The sequence below is a fragment of the Cystoisospora suis genome, assembly GCF_002600585.1.
Source record: "Cystoisospora suis strain Wien I chromosome Unknown contig_2740, whole genome shotgun sequence".
NCBI classification, from domain to species: domain Eukaryota; phylum Apicomplexa; class Conoidasida; order Eucoccidiorida; family Sarcocystidae; genus Cystoisospora; species Cystoisospora suis.
Window position 1 is genome coordinate 1 of NW_027155536.1, and position 209 is coordinate 209.

The following is a 209-nucleotide window of genomic DNA, read 5'->3' on the forward strand; positions in this document are numbered from 1 at the left end:
GAAGAAGAAGAGAAGAAGAACAACAAGAATGCTACTTCTCTCGATGGCGATGAAGATTCCGACCATGTCTCCTCACCGTCGATCCAGTGTATCGAGAGAGCTCAGTGTCCTATCTTGAAGATTCGTATTCCTATAGTCCGTTCTATGCATGCATCTGGGGCTTTCTCCGATAGTGAATTCTCTTCCTTCTATAGTAAGCGAATTGTCGA

The 209-nt window shown here is 44.5% G+C and overlaps 1 protein-coding gene across 1 annotated transcript; it reads left to right on the forward strand.

Annotated features, from left to right (window-relative positions):
- Positions 1-3: 3 nt before the first annotated feature.
- Positions 4-169, forward strand: CSUI_005653 (polynucleotide adenylyltransferase; the record flags this gene model as incomplete). Its single annotated transcript, XM_068065823.1, has 1 exon — positions 4-169. A coding segment is annotated over one exon (165 nt), but the record flags the coding sequence as incomplete, so codon positions are not given.
- Between the last annotated feature and the right edge of the window lie 40 nt (positions 170-209).